Source organism: Eimeria tenella, genomic scaffold (genome assembly GCF_000499545.2).
Source record: "Eimeria tenella Houghton genomic scaffold, Eth_scaff2406, whole genome shotgun sequence".
NCBI lineage: Eukaryota > Apicomplexa > Conoidasida > Eucoccidiorida > Eimeriidae > Eimeria > Eimeria tenella.
In genome coordinates this window covers 1788-2459 of record NW_013542269.1, presented here as the reverse complement: position 1 = coordinate 2459, position 672 = coordinate 1788, and the positions used below count along the sequence as shown (strand labels likewise).

At 58.0% G+C, this 672-nt stretch overlaps 1 protein-coding gene across 1 annotated transcript; it reads left to right on the top strand.

Moving 5' to 3' along the window:
- Positions 1-37: 37 nt before the first annotated feature.
- ETH_00041435 (uncharacterized protein) lies at positions 38-568 on the top strand (the record flags this gene model as incomplete). The annotated part of the gene is made up of 2 exons (XM_013374964.1): positions 38-165; positions 333-568. Coding segments are annotated over 2 exons (364 nt in total), but the record flags the coding sequence as incomplete, so codon positions are not given.
- Positions 569-672: the final 104 nt, after the last annotated feature.

Sequence of the window (672 nt, the reverse complement as noted above, 5' to 3'; positions counted from 1 at the left end):
GCTGCTGCTGCTGCTGCTGCTGCTGCTGCTGCTGCAGGGCGGATCAGTACGTGGAGGCGGCGCTGGTGGGCGGGCTGAGCTCTTCTTTGGCTGGTGCTGCTGCTGCTCCTTTAGATGCAGCAAGAGCTGTTGTTGCGCAGCAAGCTGGAGACCCCCGCTTCTCAGGTGACGGTTTGCTGCTGCTGCTGCTGCTGCTGCTGCTGCAGTTCCGCAATTCCTCTCGCCTCTCTTGCTTCTCCTCTCTCTAAAATGGATTTCTTTTGAATATGAATTTGTTTTACTTGATTAATTAACTAATTAATTAATTAATTTTATTTATTTATTTGCTGCAGGCGTTTTGGGGGTGGGGAATGCGTTGAGAGAAGCAGCAGCAAAAGGGGGCCTCGGGGGCCTTTTTGCTTCGGCCCCGCTGCGGGTGCTGCTGGGTGGCTGCTGCGGTGCAGCAGCAGCAGCATTTAACTTGAAGTGCATGCATGCGCTGGCCCGCCTAAGGGCTGCAGCAGACGCTGCTGCAGCAGACGCAGCAGCAGCAGCAGCAGCAGCGCGAAATGCTGCTGCTGCGGCGTAGGCAGCAGCAGCCGCTGCAGAGCAGCACGCTGCGGCGCCGCAGCAGCAGCAGCACGCTGCTGCTGCTGACCCGGCAGACGTACCAGCAGAAAGCTGCTCAGCAGC